This window comes from Schistocerca serialis, chromosome 11 (assembly GCF_023864345.2).
Source record: "Schistocerca serialis cubense isolate TAMUIC-IGC-003099 chromosome 11, iqSchSeri2.2, whole genome shotgun sequence".
NCBI classification, from domain to species: domain Eukaryota; kingdom Metazoa; phylum Arthropoda; class Insecta; order Orthoptera; family Acrididae; genus Schistocerca; species Schistocerca serialis.
In genome coordinates this window covers 205,550,130-205,566,250 of record NC_064648.1, presented here as the reverse complement: position 1 = coordinate 205,566,250, position 16,121 = coordinate 205,550,130, and the positions used below count along the sequence as shown (strand labels likewise).

Genomic DNA, 16,121 nt, shown 5'->3' with positions numbered 1-16,121 from the left:
GTGTAACAAGACGAGACAGATTGCGAAATGTGTATGTGAGGGAAAGACTAAAGAAGGAACCAGTACAGGACAGGATAGAAAAATCAAGACTGCAGTGGTATGGACACATGAAGAGAATGGATGAGGGAAGAATTCCAAAGAGGATGTTTGATCTGCGACTGGAGGGGAAGAGGCCCAGGGGGAGACCAAGAGATAGATGGGTGAAGGGAGTGAAGGAATGTGTGATGAGAAGAGGAGAGAACTGGACGAAGGTGGAAGAGGGGGAATGGTGGAAAGACAGAACACGATGGAGAGGCTTCTGTTCCCGACAGACCCAGCCAGTGGCTGGAAACTGTCCAAGATGATGATGATGATGATGATGATTAAATATGTCTCTCTCAACTTCTGAAAAAGTTAAGAGCATTTTTGTAGATAAGTACCGCTTTGCATGGATATTCTTGCAGAGTCAAATTATCAGGAAATCGCTACACTGACTACTTAACATAAAAAAGAACATTTCATTCAGAGACCGAAAAGAATTTCCAGAAGTACTTATGGTATAGGTATAAGCAAATATACAGTTCCATGAAAATCTGAGCTGGAGGGTTACAAATTCCAGAAATACTGGGTGATTTGACAAGGACTGAGCCTATTCATTTTCACTGAAAATATTGCAAAAATTCTGCATATCATTCTAAACAAAAGCTACAGACTTATACTTCCAGATCATCTAAACAAATACATCGCAAGCTCTCAAAGACAGTAGGAAACTTCATAATACAATGAAAATAGATGACTTAAATAACACAAGATAAAATTCATCAAGTACAACTGCACACTCCTGTACACAAATTCACAACATATTCACAAATATATAAGATTTTCATTGCAAAAGTGAAATTACAGGGGCAATTGTGCCTGACCATGGTACAATAAAAACAAACCAGAATTATTTCAACACTGATACAAAAGGAAAGTTATGAAACTAATACCAAACATTTTTTACCACCAAATTCACAGGGATATGAAAAACAAAAATCAGTTTTTGTTCAGCAAGAAACAAATTATGGATACAATAACACACTGAAATCATTTACTCAGCCAATGGAAAAGCAATGGTGACAAAACATCCTACAGTTAATAAACCTAAAACAACCAAATCATATGAAATTGAAAAAACACCACTTATGGAAATTAAATTTTGCATGATGGAATTCAAGAAATTTACACAACTTATCAAGACACCATTCTTGGGAGAAATTTTTCGAAATTGCTTCAAAATAAATACATTAAAAAAAAGGAAACAAATCAAAAAATTACAGACCCATAGCTCCTCTACAAGTTACATCCGAAACTTCTGAACGAGTTATGCACAGAAATTAGTTGCATTTCTAATTAAATATGGGGCAATCAACAAAACCAATTTGGCTTCAAGAAAGATAAATGCAATGTTGATGCAGGCACAGATCTCACTGAGAATCTCATGGAAACTCACGATTCTAAAAATAGATGTGTAATAGTACTTTAGGATCTAACTAAGGCTTTTGACTGTGTGGATTTTAAAACATCATTAGATACGTTGGGTGTATGCTATACGGCTACGAGTGAATGCAGGAGACTGGATTCTATCACACCTGAAAAACAGCTGTCCTTAAACAAAAATTACAAAAAATTTCGTGATCGACAATATAATATGAAGCAACTATTTTACACGTATCTGGCCCACGCGGATATAGAACCTTGTTCTTCATTTTATACATAAATCAAGAGTGAAATAAGAGTGACGTTCATAATCTTAGCCGCTTTTTATTATCTCTCCGTACTGCGAAGTTTGCGATACCGACTGTAGGCTGCAGCATGTTACAAAGAATAAATGGCGTGATGAGGAAACTTACGGTAGAATCTGCTAAGTATTGTGTTTACGTGCCCTTCACACGGGCACCAGTAGCGACCGACCTTTCGGTTGGGCACAATCTCCGAAAGGATGGAGACTTCTATGTATGTAGTTGTACCTGAACACCTGACAGCCAAAGATCACTCACAGTCCCACGTGCCGCACCTCACCTACAAACAAACAAATTTTGGCGCGTGTGCGCTGTCGTGCCAACCGCCCGACAAAAGTTTACCTTCAGTCATTGCGCGCGGAAACAAACGTTGTTCAAATATGGCTAACCGTTAACGTGATAGATTTTCTGGAGAAGTTGGAAGTCTGGAAATGTTAATAGGACACGTCGTCCGGCTGTATACATGCAAGAAACGAAGTAGTTGTTTCTTTTTTTTAATGAATATTTAATGTGACACAAACAGACAGTAAAAAATGTATACGTTATGGATATAAGTCCGTCGTCTGCCTGAATTCCGGTTTTTAGATTTTATTTCCAATACTAACGTCCGAAATACAGACAGATTAGATTTTTCCGATTTGTATCGGAAAGAACTGAAATATAGGCTTTCTACAGATTTTTTATTCCTAAAATATACTTGCTTCATTTTCAGAAGTGTTACAAATATTCAGCCAATCGACACGCTTTCTACTATGAAGAGCAAAGTATAAGACTTTTTTTAAAATTCTGACAGTTGATAAATGCTTCATTTCTTATATATCCGTTACTGTAGTTATTACAATATGTGCGCCACCACCAATAAGATCTTGATACCCGTAATTTGAAAAAAAAAAAAAACTTTCCTAAAATTATGAGGGATAACTTTTATCCTACATACATAAAGTTTACACAAAAATCATTGGTTTTATTTTTCTTTACAGTGCTGTATTTCATCAGCTGGTGCATAAATAATATTGCAAGAATCGTGAGAAAGAATGACTGTTAAAATGCCTCTGTGCGCAATCTAATTAGCCCAATCTTGCCTAAGCACTCCTCATGAGAGTGATATTCCTTAAATTCTTAACGGAACAGTAGTTCCTAAAACAGCAAGTAGAGCTTAGCAGGTTAGTTTCTTTATCTTCAGTGTGTGACATTCTCCCATGGGTCAAATAAAAACTGCGGACATCTGTGCTGTCTGTACATACCCGACACTCCTGTTAGTGCTTTGAGTACGGGTCCAATAAACTTCAGCAGTTTTCTAGGATGAGTTGTACAATGGTGTTTTAGGCATCTCCTTCATATACTTACTCCACTTTTCCACTGAATTGAAGTCTGTCACCTTCTGTATCAGCAAATGAGCACGTCTTACACGATGCATTTCATATTTGTATAAAATTGTTACAGCAGCATATTTTATTTATTTGTCCTTTAACATAATGGTGTGGGATATTTCATCAAATGCACTTCAAATATATGTTTATGAAATGTGTATGGAGTATGACTGGACCTGGCAAGAGTGGGGCAGGGAGTTGGAAGTCTGCCGTGGCATTTACAATGGACCATCTCAGCATTCAGGCTAAAGACTTTGTAAAATCGTAGAAAACACAGAACAGGCCTGAAACCAAGTCCTTAGGAATATGGGTCCAGTTCTACAATCTTGTGCCACCTAGTCTGGTATTTACTTCACAAACAAACAAAAAAATTTCATAACGTATCTAGGGTCTCCAATTACATCAATCCATATGCAAGATTTGTACAAATTGACACATTCCAATTTTCATTTATGTTCTAGTAACAGACATTTTTGCAGTTATATATATATATATATATTTCATGCTCGCTCGACAGTGTGTCTAAGTGTTCAGCCTGACTGGGTTGCCTCCAAACACATCTCCGATGATTGCCTGGTTGAAGGCACATGGAAGTGAATGTGATGCCAATCCTGAGTGGTCCATTTGGCATGTTGTTGGGCCCATCTGTACTGCACTGCATGGTGTCGTGGTTGCAAAGATGGACCTCACTATGGATGTTGGGAGTGAAGTTGCGCATCGTGCAGACTATTGCACACAGTTTGAGCCATAACACGACATCCTATGGCTGCATGAAAAGCATTATTCAACATGGTGGCATTGGTGTCAGGGTTCCTCCGAGCCATGATACGTAGGTAGCAGTCATTCACTGCATTCAAATGAAATAGTTTTACACTGGTAAGTACTTGCAACAAAGCAAGCTGGTCTTTTCCAGCTGTTATGTTTTTCTTCCCTCCAAAAATTATTATTTTTTGTTTTTGAAATGTCATGATCTCTTCAATAATGTTATTTGGATGATGTGCACAGTACCTAAAATTCCAAATATTGACCCAGGGCTTAACCAGCATAATTTTATTATCTACTACATTCCTTTTGTAATCAAAAGTCAATGAGCCAGCTGGTTTGCCTAAAAATTGCATTAATTGCAAAATATCAGTAATTTTGGTTTTCATTGTCATTGTTCATTTCTCAACATACATTTGATTACTAAGTTCCTAATAAAATAGATAAAAAAGATATATAAATAAGTGAAGTACCCATACATCCAACGATGAAAATATGTTAGCATTCATTTAGTTTCAGAGTAGTTAGCTTCCTTAGTAATAATGTTACTAAAAGAGAATTCCATATTTAGGAAAACTAGCCAGTGTAACTGAATAGAAGTTATCATAATATCTAAAAGTACTTGTTGAAACAAATATCCCTGTACTTTTCAGTTATTTAGAAATATAAATCTTTAACCGTAATTGTGAAAATCTAGTAAACAACAATAGTTTACAAAGGTCTAATTCTTGTAAATCTACATAAGGATCTTGTTGTGAGCCATTTTGAGTTAGTTTGCAGAAAGAAGCACGACCTAAGTCCATCAATATCGTGTAATGTACCACACACATAGTGTAAAACACACGAGAAATGGGATCTCAATTTGTCTAGATTTCATGTTCAGGGGTTTATTCAATAATTCAGTAACTGTTTTAAATGATTAATTGGATAGTAAATGTGAAATTAATATCATAAACTGTGCCAATCTTCAATAATGCCCACTGTAAACTGTGCCAAACTTCAATATTTCTCACTGTGAAAATAGATTCAAGCTCTGAACAGGGCTACTGCCAATATTTACTGTGCATGTTATTTTTGTACTGATATGACAGACTTCGAGGACTTAATAACTTAATTCAGTGACACTTAATTATAATTGTTTGCCACTCATGAACTTGGGTGTCACTTCAGTGTTAGGTTACTCCACGTCGACAGCAAGTGTTACTGTCTTTGTCAGAGTAACTGCATTGAGCAGACGTATTTACATAAAAAATTGCTTTCTATTCACTCATATTTATTCAATTTAAATGTTTATATGTGATTTATTTTGAGGCTAATGTGCTTCATCACCATATACAGATTTACGCCCCCAGCTAAGCTTTGAGTTCTCAACTACCACTGCCAGAGACTGGGGGCATAAATTGGTATCTGATGATTAAATGTATTACCTTCGAAATTGATCCCCCACAATAATTTTATACCACTCAGTACAAGTAAACAAAACATTAAATCTGTCATGAGAAGTAGATTTTTCTATGTGATGCGTCAGCATGCAAAACATAATAATACACGTTTACATGAAGTTGTTCTTGGCTTTTAAAAAAGGAATAACACAAAATGCTGATTATACATCATTTAATTCAATTTTGTATAAATATTGACATAAATATTACAAACAATATTTTACAGATACACTGTGTGCTGGAAAAATCTGAAAATGATTGAATTGTAGCACAAAAGACAATACAGTTTAATAAAATGAATCTTCTTTGTGATCTGGAACACACAGATCACACACAACACACCTGTAATCTTTATGCCATTTTCTGATTCAGAAGTTACCCAAAAAGATGTTGACAACATTTGGCTCTGTAAGGCACTAAATGAAAACCCGATTCATTAGGAACGTACAGTGCCCCACCACTGGGTATTTGCTTTCTATCACTTATTACCTAGCAAACTACTGAACACACACAAATCACGACTGAAAATTATCTGATAAAAGAAAACTACAAAGCTCGTCACTTCTATAAACTATGGCAGGAATTGTCAGAGGCACAAAAATGATGAAAGGTAAATTATGAGCAAGAAAAGTCAGCTATTTTGATGTATAGCATTCAGTCATGAAAACACACCAAACAGCATAGGCCCCAGATAACAGAGGACTTCGAAACAGCAAGGGTTTGCTGTGAAACACTCAGTTTAGTCAATGAACTTTGTAATAAACCAAAACATGTTTCATTGAGCACATATAATGATTATAATAGGAATTACGTCACAAAGGTACGAAGCATAAAACGTGGGTTTTGCAAGACACTACTGAACCTGCCGACTTCCGAGTGATATTGTGTGTCTCTCTGGTAATCCACAAGCAGGCTCTAAAAGTCCCGTACGAGACTGAATGCTGGCACTGCCCTCAGGCCGGATACTTAGCAGCCTCGGATGGCTCCGTCGGCCCGTTGTTGCCCGGCGGGGGTGATTCCTGACGAGTTCCACCATCCACCTTCTGACGTTTCCGCCTCTGGAGGTCAGCCAGTGTCTGCTCAATCGATCGGACATCCTTCTTGTTCTCGCTAGGTACTGGAATGTTACAATTTCAGTTTTATTCACACTGACAAGTGTTAATATGAAACAATGGAATGCCAAATAATGCCTTACATCTACATCTACATGGTTACTCTACAATTCACACTTAAGTGCCTGGCAGAGGGTTCATCGAACCATTCATACTACTTCTCTATCATTCCACTCTCGAATGGCGCATGGGAAAAAGGAACACCTAAATCTTTCCGTCCGAGCTCCGAGTTCTCTTATTTTATTAGGATGATCATTTCTCCCTATGTAGGTGGGTGTCAACAAAATATTTTTGCATTCAGAAGAGAAAGTTGGTGATTGAAATTTTGTAAATAGATCTCGCCACAAAGAAAACCGCCTTTGTTAGAGTGACTGCCACCCCAACTCGCGTATCATATCAGTGACACTCTCACCCCTATTGCATGATAACAAGGCTGCCTCTTTAGTGGGTTTGTCGCATCTTCTAAGTGTTCTGCCAACAAAGCACAGTCTTTGTTTCGCCTTCCCCACAATATTATCTATGTGGTCTTTCCAATTTAAGTTGCTCATAATTGTAATTCCTAGGTATTGAGTCGAATTGACATCCCTTAGATTTGTGCAATTTATCGTATACCCAAAATTTATAGGATTTCTTTTAGTACCCATGTGGATGACCTCGCACTTTTCTTTGTTTAGTGCCAATTGCCACTTTTCGCACCATACAGAAATTCTCTCTAGATCATTTTGTAATTGGAATTGATTGTCTGATGATTTTACTAGACGGTAAATTACAGCATCATCTGCAAACCATCCAAGGTGGCTGCTCAGATTATCACCTACATGATTTATGTAAATCAGTAACAGCAGAGGGCCTATGACACTACCTTGCAGAACACCAGATATCACTTCTGTTTTACTCGATTATTTACCATCTATCACTACGAACTGTGACCTCTCTAAGAGGAAATCACGAAGCCAGTCACACAACTGAGACGATACTCTGTATGCATGCAATTTGATTAATAGCCGCTTGTGAGGAATGGTATCAAGAGCCTTCTGGAAACCTAGGAATATGGAATTGATCTGAGATCCCTTGTCGACAGCACTCATTACTTCATGGGAATAAAGAACTAGCTGTGTTGCACAAGAATCCGTGTTGGTTATGTATCAATAAGTCATTTTCTTCAAGGTGATTCATAATGTTCGAGTACAGTATATGCTCCAAAATGCTTTAAATAATAGAGAGATTGGTAAGAGAAAGCCCTCTGTGGAATATCCCAGTCTATCCATTGGCCACACCAATTCCTGACCCCTCGCCACATGGGTCATATGATTGGGGAATAACAGGTGCGAGACCTATTTGATATACCCACCTGGAACATCCTATTCCAGTCCCTTCAAAGATTTGTCCCACCTATCTGAGGCAGAGCCACCTGTGAAAGCAGTCATGTCAAAATCAGCTCTGCTGTAACCCCTGCACTGTGGCTATGAGCAGAGTTGAGCACTCAGTGGCAAAATATGTTGCTGATCATAAGTGCTGGATATCAGGGATACTTCAAAACCTGCAGAACTGTACAATGGGTTCTGCTCTTTATACAATACAAATATTAGAATGTGCCAATTGTTCTACTGAAGTTTCTGATGCCACTTTTGTTTGAATACATGTGCTTCTCGGTGTTTGCAAAAGTACTTCATGCATTAAGATACTTTTCTGTTATTACAGTTGCTTTATGGTTTTTAAACCTAACATAAATGTTTTCTATAATTAAAATTCAAGAATGTAAACCCCCCCCCCCCAGATAATCAGTTGTCCTGATGATTATAAATCGCATAAAAGCAAATGTAAGCAAAGTCATAAATTTTAAAAGATGAACTAATTCACATTACTCAATAACACATGAGTTTCTAATTTTACAATTACAATTTGCAATTTATATCTTCATAAACCGTTCATAACTCATCTGTTCTGCAACAGTGTCTCTAGTTATGAGATCACATGGGGGGGGGGGGGGGGCAAGGGATGTATCAGTATGAGTACGTAGTGGCTGGTTGTACAAAGTAGTCAGACACATGCAAGTGTAAAGAGTCCACAAAGGATATGGTGGCCGATGCACAGTGACCAATTTCCATCAGAAATGCTGAGCAAGTTCATTTGTTTGTTTGCAAGGGGAGGCTGACAGTGTTTGCCCCCCTTTCAGCCAGTCGGCAAGGACAGAATCGAGATGCGTGCTATGCAATTTTTTTTTTCAAATGATTTTACAGAAACTATTTGTTAAAACATTTCATTTTTGCATTACTTATAGCTTCATAATGATGTGCCCATCATTTTTTTAATGGTCATAGTTATTGTGACATTTGCATGGAAGTAAGACACACTGCAAAATTTGAAAAAGGTTGGAAGGAAAATTAGGGGTCGCTATGTTGTTGTGATTCATGCATATTACATATGTTGCTGCATATGAAATTTAGGCAATGTATTGAATTTTTCTTTAGACTTGGGTGGAGGTCTCTATCTGTCACCAATCTCAAGAAAATTGACCTGATGAAGCACACTCATTTGTGATTGTGCTTGTCAGTGATAAAGCCAAAGTGAAATATCCACATTCCTCATATTTCATAAACAGTTAGAGATTTTGGTAAATGACAGCACGCAATGAGGAGAGTATTTTGCCACACGGTTATTACATGTTACAGTTATTATCTATCGAGTCATTCCACTAACTATAGACTTTTCTTCAACGAAAGGATGTAATTTTTAAGGGCCATCGACACATGGTGAAATGAGAAATGCTATAGGTTTTGGAACAACACAAGTAAAGACATTACACCTTTTTTTTCAAAAGCTGTTGACCTTACTTTTTCTCACTTACTAAAATAAACCACTGTTTCAGAATTCTCATGCAACTGTGTCTGCACAGCACATCAGTGAGGCGAGACTGTGTAAACCCTGCTGTGTTTTGGCAAAAGCAGCAAATTTTAACAGGGAAACAAGAGCAATATGTAGTTTTTACTCAAAATTCGCCACTTGTGGCGCTTTTCTGAAAGTTACAAATGGTTGACAAGCCAGGTGAAAATAAATTGCTGTTTTTTGTTGTATTTTCAGTGGAAGTCTTTTTAGATACTAACCAAAGCAGATGTAACAAATCTTCTTGAATGGTCACAAAGCAAGTGTGGGTGTGGAGGGGCCCCGCTTACTCTCTCTCTTTCCAAGCATTAATCCCGACGTGCGGGGTCTGCTGATACGGTTAACCGGATTTGGCGTGCTAATTTGAAGGGGTGGCCAGATGCCCTTCCTGTCGCCAAGGGGCCCCACTTAATATTTACAGAAAATGTGAGCGTAGGCTTCAGTTCAGACTGGCACTTCCCCTCCAGCACTCGGCATCTCCCGTACAGCGCCTGTCCGTAACCCCCACCACTACCTCTCTCCGCACGCACGCACTGCCGATCGAACATCTACCGGCCATGTTATTCTGCGCAGACTCTAGAAAATTGACTTTTGGCTTCTGAAAAAGCTTTGTAAACAGTCATTTTGTAACTCGGGCTGTCTTGTCAACATCGTATTTGGTTGAAAATGTCAAATTACATTGAAAAACGAAGAAGAAACTAGCACTTCAGTATAGTACTTACAAAGATCTAAGCCCGAATACTGGTGTTTTTGGTGGAATGATACATCTTCTAGATGACTGCTACCAGTGAAAGTTACGCAATTCAAACATTTTAACATAACATACTTACAGTGAACATTAAATAAGCTTTGCAATATTAGTGGTCAGTACTACAACTGAATGGAATATTCGAGTTACTAATATGATTAATAATTACTTAGGTGCCATCTTCGCTCATCCTGCATCCACATGCTTTTTTCCAAGTCCTCTTTCTCCTCCGTTCTGCCTTCCCCTCCCAATGCACTCCTTCGCATCATCGTGTGCTGCACACAACGCCCCAGCCTGCAGTCAGAGCAAGCCCATCGGTGCCAGATTCATATTCGGGACACCTGCTGCCTCTCCATCACAGCCATCAGCCACCCTTCCCTTGCCCTCCCACCTGCTCCCTATGTCCTTTCTCCTCCCACCCATCCCACAAGATGAAATCCCTCACTCCAGTTGAGTTGCAGTGCCATCAGCACAGTGTAGTCAGTCACGCCAGTGTAGCTATGCAGGTGTGTGTGTGTGTGTGTGTGTGTGTGTGTGTGTGTGTGTGTGTGTGTGTGTGTGGGGGGGGGGGGGGGGGGGCAGGGGGGGGGGCGGGGGGGGGGGGGCCACTCGTGTGCTCTGGCTCTGATTTCATCAGAAGGCTAAGGCAAGCAAAGAAGTTCTCTGCATTATTTATGTGACTACTGGTGTGAGAGTACAGAATTATGAGTAGTTAGAGACAGGACTTTTTCCTGTACACTTGTGTCTTATATAAATGACTAAACATGTTGTTTATTAATGTCACATTAAAACATATGTTTCAAGTAATACATAGGCCTGCATTTTTTTGTGTGTGGTATATTGGCAAGAAGGAATTTACATTCAAAAATGTATACATCTAATATAATAAAAAACCTCCTAGTTTGCTTCAGTGTAATTTTGATATCAACACTGAAATTACATTTGCAGATGTTCATGGAATAAATGTACATGGCTGTATAATCTAGTGAAACTTATTTATAAAGTACAGAAGAAAAAGGAATGCCTCACAATCAAAACTGGATAATACACTCCTGGAAATGGAAAAAAGAACACATTGACACTGGTGTGTCAGACCCACCATACTTGCTCCGGACACTGCGAGAGGGCTGTACAAGCAATGATCACACGCACGGCACAGCGGACACACGAGGAACTGCGGTGTTGGCCGTCGAATGGCGCTAGCTGCGCAGCATTTGTGCACCGCCGCCGTCAGTGTCAGCCAGTTTGCCGTGGCATACGGAGCTCCATCGCAGTCTTTAACACTGGTAGCATGCCGCGACAGCGTGGACGTGAACCGTATGTGCAGTTGACGGACTTTGAGCGAGGGCGTATAGTGGGCATGCGGGAGGCCGGGTGGACGTACCGCCGAATTGCTCAACACGTGGGGCGTGAGGTCTCCACAGTACATCGATGCTGTCGCCAGTGGTCGGCGGAAGGTGCACGTGCCCGTCGACCTGGGACCGGACCGCAGCGACACACGGATGCACGCCAAGACCGTAGGATCCTACACAGTGCCGTAGGGGACCGCACCGCCACTTCCCAGCAAATTTGGGACACTGTTGCTCCTGGGGTATCGACGAGGACCATTCGCAACCGTCTCCATGAAGCTGGGCTACGGTCCCACACACCGTTAGGCCGTCAACCGCTCACGCCCCAACATCGTGCAGCCCGCCTCCAGTGGTGTCGCGACAGGCGTGAATGGAGGGACAAATGGAGACGTGTCGTCTTCAGCGATGAGAGTCGCTTCTGCCTTGGTGCCAATGATGGTCGTATGCGTGTTTGGCGCCGTGCAGGTGAGTGCCACAATCAGGACTGCATACGACCGAGGCACACAGGGCCAACACCCGGCATCATGGTGTGGGGAGCGATCTCCTACACTGGCCGTACACCACTGGTGATCGTCGAGGGGACACTGAATAGTGCACGGTACATCCAAACCGTCATCGAACCCATCGTTCTACCATTCCTAGACCCGCAAGGGAACTTGCTGTTCCAACAGGACAATGCACGTCCGCATGTATCCCGTGCCACCCAACGTGCTCTAGAAGGTGTAAGTCAACTACCCTGGCCAGCAAGATCTCCGGATCTGTCCCCCATTGAGCATGTTTGGGACTGGATGAAGCGTCGTCTCACGCGGTCTGCACGTCCAGCACGAACGCTGGTCCAACTGAGGCGCCAGGTGGAAATGGCATGGCAAGCCGTTCCACAGGACTCCATCCAGCATCTCTACGATCGTCTCCATGGGAGAATAGCAGCCTGCATTGCTGCGAAAGGTGGATATACACTGTACTAGTGCCGACATTGTGCATGCTCTGTTGCCTGTGTCTATGTGCCTGTGGTTCTGTCAGTGTGATCATGTGATGTATCTGACCCCAGGAATGTGTCAATAAAGTTTCCCCTTCCTGGGACAATGAATTCACGGTGTTCTTATTTCAATTTCCAGGAGTGTATATTTTTAAGATTTTGCCACCCAGAACCCTACTGCTGACAACTCTGCACCTCACTTATTTAATGAGCTGTTACCTATACTCCTCAAATAATAAAGAGTGCATCATTTTCAAAGAATATTTGAATTGAGGAACTGTGAAATCACAAGGATACAGAAGGGCTGGCTAATACTATCTTCAGGATATGAAAATCCATGAACTCGCTGCTGGAAGTACTTAAAAGTAGAAAAAATTTCTTTAAGCTATCGCTCCTTTATGTCCATTCCTCAGCAAGAGAAAATGGCAAGGAACTCAGATCACAGGTCGAGCTGGACCCGCTTGTTTGGAGGATGAGGGAACACAAAATGAAGGGGGAACTGTCAGAGACCAGCAGGACAAAGATAAGTGTGCCAATTAAAATATTAATTGCTCCATGGAGACATCGTACTAATACCGTGTAACGACATTTCTTGCCTCAATAATATCCCATTGCAAAATACCGTACAACCATCCCTCCTTTCATTCACTGTGTGAATGCTGAAATGGCAGATACTGAGATAAACAATCGCAAAACAGAAAAGCAGCTATAACTGCTTACTAGTCGAAAACCTTCTGGACAAGATTCTACACAGATTATGCAAAATAATGGAGAAACAAAGGGTATCTAGTGACCAGTAAAAAGCACACGTCATCCCTTTTTCAAGAAGGGGCACAGGACAGACACATAATTATAGGCCTATATTGCTCACCTAAATCTGTTGTAGAATTATCAAACATGTTTTATGCTTACATATTATGACTTTTTGGAGAATGAAAATCTCCTTTATAAAAATCAACACAGATTTCGGAAACAGAGATCTTGCGAAACTCAGCTTGCTCTGTTACTCTGTGAAATCCACAGTGCTGCAGACATCAACAGTACTCTGGCTGATTTTGTGATAATCCAGGAAATTGCATATTTGATGGCTGTGTTTAGGGAAAAGAGATACTTAGTGAAGCAGATTCTTCAGGCTATGGAGTTTAGACCATCCCTGGAGGTACATCAGGACAAGCATAGATCTGTGGCCTCTATTCCTTACACTTGGGCGGTATTGTTTAAGACTGGAAGAACTTTAAGGGGTTTAAATTTAAGAATGTGTTCCATCCACTTCCAAGATTAGGGCACTACTCAGCTCTGTCAAAGATGATTTGGGACTTACAATGCTTGGCATATACAAAATTCGATATCAATATGGAAATTCACAAAAGGCTACAACAGCTGAGAAAATTGGTGGTACTGAAATACTGTGAACAAGGGTCATGAGACGAAAGTTGATGAGACTACAATGGTTACCAGTTCTTCCAGGTTTTGGAACAATGTTTGAAAAGAGGCAATTGAAATTAGATTGGCAGATAATTTGATTAATAAAGACAAGCGTTTTCCTCTTAGCCCAGGGTTTCACATTCTGCTGTCTCACATGAAAACGCAATGCTCTTTGGTGTGACCAGCTTGAGTGTAGTATATAGTTGGTGCCGGTGTTCTACCAGGAGTGGTTCTCCGAGTCCTGTCTAGGGGAGCAGCAGCTGTGACGGGAAGGGCATGCACCGTGTACGATATATAAGGCCTGCATAGGATGAAGATTTGCAGCCTTAGTTCAGTTTTTAGTGGGACGCAGTGGCAGCAGTGCTCTCCTGAAGACAGTAGACGGATGGATCACCAAAAGATCAAATTGTTTTGATTTTAGAATCTGGCAGCACACTTGGGGAGACTACAAAAATTGCATTTAGTAATAATGAGCACGTAACAGTTTTTCATTTATTTAATTGTTTTGTTTCCATCTGATTAAACCTTGATTGTAGTTCTGTTTGAGGTCCTGAACTACTATAGATGTAATATTCACAATTGTGTACATATTCTTCCTGTATATAAAAAAGATTCTAAACGTTATTTGTTATTAGGAGGAGATCCATAATAAAATAACTTTTCTGATGATTCAGACCTGCCACACTATTTCCAAGGACTGATTAATGCTTTGGAGAGTTATGCCTGCTTCATTTTATCTATTACCTTTCTTCAGCTGCAGAAAAAGTACCACTTGCACTTCATGAAATTTGACACTATTCTGTAATGTACATCAGTATATTAATAGATATGACAAATTTTGTTGAAGTGTGAATACCCATGCAAAACCTTCTCATGGATACTGTTGACCCATGTACTGTGTCCGAAAGAAGACAATAAAGTCCTTGTAATTGGAGTTGCTGGTCCAAAATGCATTGGACTCGAAACTGTATTACTTATTTAGCTGTGTGATTCATAGGCTGTAGCCACTTCTTCAAGTTAACGTATCACGCATTCAGGTGAATGATGGTTCTAATTCACACCTGGCCATACAGATCTAGGCACTCCGTGATTTCCCTATGTCATTCCAGGCAAATGCCAGGATGGTTCCTTTGAAAGGGTAATGCCGATTTCTTTCCTCATGCTTGAAACATTTTGTGTTTCTGCTCAGTCTCTAATGACCTACTTGTTGACAGCAAAATAAACTCTAATCTTCCTTCCATGCCACCATAATGTTTTGCATGTCAGATGTTGGTCAGTTGCAACTTCTTCGTGCAAGCCACTGTGAGGAGAGTGTCTATAGCATAGTCCCACATTTATTGTTGTTGTGGACAATGACAATGATGATGAGACAAGAGAAAGGGTCAAACCAGAGTTGGCACATAACTTATTCCTCAGCAATGAGAGGGCCACCAGATTCACCTCTCTATCCGATACGCTGATAATCATCGGTATTATATGTCCAAATTATGTGACACAGTGTGGAGAGGTTTCCAAGTCTGGTAAGTACAATTTTTATGCTACACCATCATCTTTCCTCCTTTGCCAGCAGCATAACAACAGTAGTAGTAGTAGTAGTAGTAGTAATCCCAGGGGTTACTGTTCCCCTACCAGGTCTGTCCCCAGGTGTTGGATAGGAGAAGGCTCTATAGATATGCAGGGTAAGTGGGAAATAAAATACCACATGCTGACCAACACAGAAATCAAAAACCAAATGCGACTGTCCACAGATTGGGTGGCCTTTGGTCAGTGTCTGTTCCCCAGGTTAGGGGCAGCTGAGAAAAACCTCCAGGGCTAATAAACGTCGTTGCAAACCAGTGGCTCTAACAGCAGGTGCCACCCCATACACAATACTATCAATCACGGAAGAGTGTGATGTGAAACGAATTACCCCAGGTGAACAATACACCGCACCCAAGTGCATAAGCAGACAATTAGATAATGGGGAGTCTACAGCATTACACAGAGATGAGTTGGAGCACCTTGAAACCTCAAACAAGATTGAGTATAGAATACGAAGTTACATAGCTACTTTCAACATAAATTCTCTTCTAAAAACTGGAAGATTAAAACACCTTACAGACAGCCCTAAGAACCACAAATGTCTGATAACGCCCGTACAGGAAACTAGATACTTAGATGAAAACAATTTCGATTCTGAAGGTTTCAGAAAAACCAGCTACCCACACATTGGAACTGGCTTCATAACAGACAAAAATAAATTGAATTCCATTATCAATATTGAATCACAATCAGAAAGAGACTCTACACTT

The 16,121-nt window shown here is 40.4% G+C and overlaps 2 protein-coding genes across 2 annotated transcripts in view; both read right to left on the bottom strand.

Annotated features, from left to right (window-relative positions):
* Positions 1–2,066, bottom strand: part of LOC126427222 (poly [ADP-ribose] polymerase tankyrase-like) — a 62,578-nt gene extending 60,512 nt beyond the window's left edge. The window contains exon 1 of the mRNA XM_050089461.1: positions 1,875–2,066. The gene's annotated coding sequence lies outside the window, so the exon portion shown is untranslated. The remainder of the gene's footprint in view (positions 1–1,874) is intronic.
* A 3,426-nt stretch (positions 2,067–5,492) lies between these two features.
* Positions 5,493–16,121, bottom strand: part of LOC126427110 (sperm-associated antigen 7 homolog) — an 82,588-nt gene continuing 71,959 nt past the window's right edge. Inside the window, exon 6 of the mRNA XM_050089333.1 lies at positions 5,493–6,454. Within this exon, the coding sequence (XP_049945290.1) occupies positions 6,291–6,454 (164 nt within the window). The 3' untranslated portion in view covers positions 5,493–6,290. The remainder of the gene's footprint in view (positions 6,455–16,121) is intronic.